This window comes from Plasmodium reichenowi, chromosome 5 (genome assembly GCF_001601855.1).
Source record: "Plasmodium reichenowi strain SY57 chromosome 5, whole genome shotgun sequence".
NCBI lineage: Eukaryota > Apicomplexa > Aconoidasida > Haemosporida > Plasmodiidae > Plasmodium > Plasmodium reichenowi.
Genome location: NC_033650.1, coordinates 198,969 through 203,173, shown reverse-complemented (window position 1 = coordinate 203,173; position 4,205 = coordinate 198,969). Strand labels below are relative to the sequence as shown.

General features: G+C 20.3%; 1 protein-coding gene across 1 annotated transcript; it reads right to left on the bottom strand.

Moving 5' to 3' along the window:
- Window positions 1-413: 413 nt before the first annotated feature.
- On the bottom strand, window positions 414-4,072 carry PRSY57_0506000 (transcription factor 25, putative; the record flags this gene model as incomplete). The annotated part of the gene is made up of 3 exons (XM_012906131.2): window positions 414-496; window positions 842-1,099; window positions 1,348-4,072. 3 exons carry the CDS (start codon window positions 4,070-4,072, stop codon window positions 414-416), a joined length of 3,066 nt encoding a protein of 1,021 aa, XP_012761585.2.
- Window positions 4,073-4,205: the final 133 nt, after the last annotated feature.

Below are 4,205 nucleotides of genomic sequence, written 5' to 3'. Positions count from 1 at the left end.
ACTATGTTGATTTATATAATTATATTTTTATAATTCTATATTTTTCATTTTTTTATTTTTTGTTTTCTTAAATATTTGTACAAAAAAAAAAAAAAAGAAAAAACAAATTTAAATATTTATGTGTGTCTCTTATAAAAGATAAAATAATATATATATATATAATACTAAATATTGAATATGAAATAGGCATACAAAAAAAAATATATATATATATGTATATATATATATATATACATATATATATATACTTTTGCATTTTTCATCTTTCATCTTTCATCTTTCATCTTTCAATTTTCATATTTTATATTTCATTTTAATTTTATTATATTTTTTTAATTACATTGAACTAGTAAAAAAATTTAAAAAGTTGTAAAATTTCAAAAAGAAAAAAAAAAAAGAAAAAGATATTTAAATTATTCACAATTAAAAAAATGCTTGATATTATCTATGGTTGTTCTTAATAACGTTGAGAAATAGACAGGTCTGGAGTTTGTACCTGTATTAGGGAAAATACGAAGTATAAATGAATAAATATTAAATGAAAATATATTTTAAAACATCTCACATAAATAAAATATATACGGATATATATATAATATATATATATATATATATATATATATATATAATTATAATAATCCAAAAAATAATAATGTTCATTTGTTTTCTCCTAAAAAGAAAATTTCAAACAAAAAATAAGAACAAAAAAGGAAGAAAAAAAAAAAAAAAAAAAAAAATATATACATATATATATATATATATATATATATATATATATTTTTTATAATTTTAACATGTATATATTTTATTTCTCTTTCGAATTCATATTTTCATTTTTAACCATTATAATCTACTTGATACCAAGGTAGCAAACTCTGAAAAAAGGCTATTAACAAATTGCTATTTAAAGAAATATAATAATCTGATGCTGTGTTAGTTACGTTTGGTGTATATGATCTATTTTTTTCCATTAAAAAATCAGGGAGTAAATAATTGTGCGATTTGAATTCTCCAACTCTAACATGTTTATATTTATTTATATCTAATAATGCAATCTTTTGGCAGTACTCTTTTCTTACCTCGTCAATTTCTTGAGATACTAAAAAATAAAAAAAGAATGAAAATACAGATATATTATTATATAAATATTGTGGGACGGTTATTTGGTTATTAAACATAAAACATAAAACATAAAACATTAGACATATAAGATGATCACCCAATATAAATATATAAATATATATATAAATATAAATATATATATATATATATATATATATATATATGTGTATAATTTTTTTTATTTTTTTTATTTTTTTTATTTTTTTCCTTTTTATTTATTGTTACCCTTTTTGTCTTTGTACATCTCGTGGATGAAACTACTGCACACATGTAACCAGGTTATAACTTTTTCTGATTTATAATAAATATTATTTTTTTCTAAAAAGCACGATACAATTTTTTGTACAATTTCATATTCTTCCTGGTTCCATTGTTGGGTATTTGAAAACGGAGGAGCTGCTAATATATCCTGGAATAGATAATTATAGATTGTTTGTTTTACAATTTTTGTTGCCTTGAAATTATTATAATTAAGAAAGGTTTTTAAAAAGCAAGGATACTGTAGGAGTGCTCTAATTAAAAACAAATGTGCACAGAAGGAAAGTGAATAATTTTGGTTATTATCTTGATTTTGTTTTGTATCATGTATGTTGTTTTGACATGTTTGATTTCCAGTATAATTTATTTGATGATTCGATTTATAACATTTAAAACTTATATTAAAATGTGGAATCAAATATTTACATTCTTCATATGAGAAAGAATTAATTATATCATCCTTTTTAATAAGTTTGATGTCGTCAAGATTAAGAAGAGTATTAATTTTTAAATATAAAGACATTGGTATAGCAAAAGCAAAATTTGGAAGTATGAAATGTAATCTAATTTCATAGTTATTAAAAATATATATATTGTTTTGTTCATCCATAATAATAGATGGTTTGTTTTGTCCATCCATAATAATAGATTGTTTGTTTTGTCCATCCATAATAATAGATGGTTTGTTTTGTCCATCCATAATAATAGATTGGTCGTTTTGTCCGTCCATAATAATAGATTGTTTGTTTTGTCCATCCATAATAATAGATTGTTTGTTTTGTTCATATGTAAAAATATCACAATGTTGTGATGAAGATGTCAAATTATTTTTTAATATATGATTTTCATTACAATTACTTGTATGTGTATTTTGTTGTTTATTTGAATTATAGGAATTTTTATTTGTTTGTGTAGATGATTGATTTTTGTTTGTTGACATTTCATTATTTGAAGAAATATTATGATCATGTTTGGATTCTACATTCGTGTTATTTATATTATGTTCTTGAATTTCTGTATTAATATTATTTATATTATCCATGTTATTTTTAAGTAGGTTGCTTTCGATGTGCTTCGGCGGGATTTTATTTTGTTGGTTCATTAAGGAGGTTACTATTTGATCATATGTGTTAGGTGGTATTACAGATTGGATATTTTGTATTATAAAATTAAAGGAGAAATATAAAAGGAAATCATATAAATTACATTTCAAAATAATATTATCGATTCTTAATAATATACTACATAAATCATTTGCTAGATCTATTTTACATAAAAGTTTTGCGATTTCTAATGCTGTAATTGTACAAGCTTCATTTTCTAATGATAGCATATGCATATACAAAGATTTGAATACACATTTATTATCATATATATATGGATTAATAAAAATATTAAAATTTTTATTTAAAAAGGTTGGGTTGAAATTAATATGAAAAATATTTTGTAACAATAAAATAGACATTTTAATAAATTTATTAGCAACTTCATAGTTTCTGGTTTCATTATAATATTCGGCTAGTACAAGTAATGTATCAACATGAAATGGATATTTTTTGAGTAATTCATTCATTGCTTGTATATCATGAGTATCTAATAATAAATAAAATAAATTTTCAGCATCTAAATATAATTTATTTTTTTCAATCTTAAATTGATTATCTTTATATATCATAGATAAAGGTGGTTGAACTATTTTTGTTGTAAAATCTTGAATTATCCAATTCTTCAAATATTTTATTTTGCTTTTCTGAATATACTTATTTTCTTTAACAAAACTTTTACCAAATATTCTTTTTAATTCTACATTAACATCGAAATTGTTTTTTTCTAATTTTAAGCAGTATTCATATTTTTCATGTGTGCATGTAGAAAGTTGAAGCTCCATGGATTCCTCTTCATTATTATCATGAATATAATGATTATGACAATTATCATTACAATAATTTTTATTATGACATTTATTCTTACTTTTGTCATTATCTAAAGCATTGTTCATAAAATATTTTTTCTCTTCACCTTGTAAAACATTAATTTTGTTATATACATGATTATCATCTGTATGATGATGATTACATATATGATTATTTAAATTATTTCTTCCTTTGTTATTTTTTTTCCCTTCTTTATTTATTTCATTTAATATATTGGATATTTCATCATCCACATTTTTTTTTTTTTTTTTCTTTTTCTTTTTCTTTTTTTTCTCTTCCACATTTGGGGTTGTTTCAAAATCGTTATCAAGTCGTTTTTCGAATGTATTATTTTTTTCGAATGTATTATTTTTTTCAAATGTATTATTTTTTTCAAATGTATTATTTTTTTCAAATGTATTATTTTTTTCGAATGTATTATTTTTTTCGAATGTATTATTTTTTTCAAATGTATTATTTTTTTCAAATGTATTATTTTTTTCAAATGTATTATTTTTTTTATTTCCTTTTTGTTTCCTTGTTGAATTCGTATATTCAATATTCTTTTTCCCTTCATCATTATTTATATCACCATTTGTATTGTGGCTTATTACACTGTCATCACTTTCTGATGACATTAAATAAGTGAAAGCATTTTTCTTTTTTTTCCTTTCCGCTAATTTTAAAGATGAAGTTTCTTCTTCTTCCTCTTCATTAATTTTTTTAATTTCATCTTTGGTTTTCTCTTTTAAAAACTTTTTCAGTAGTCTGCTAGACATTCTATTATTAAAAAAAAAAAAAAAACACAGAAATATAATATATTATATATGTATTATATATATATTATATATATATTATATATGTATTATTTATATATATATTTATATATATATATATTTTTTTTTTTTTAAA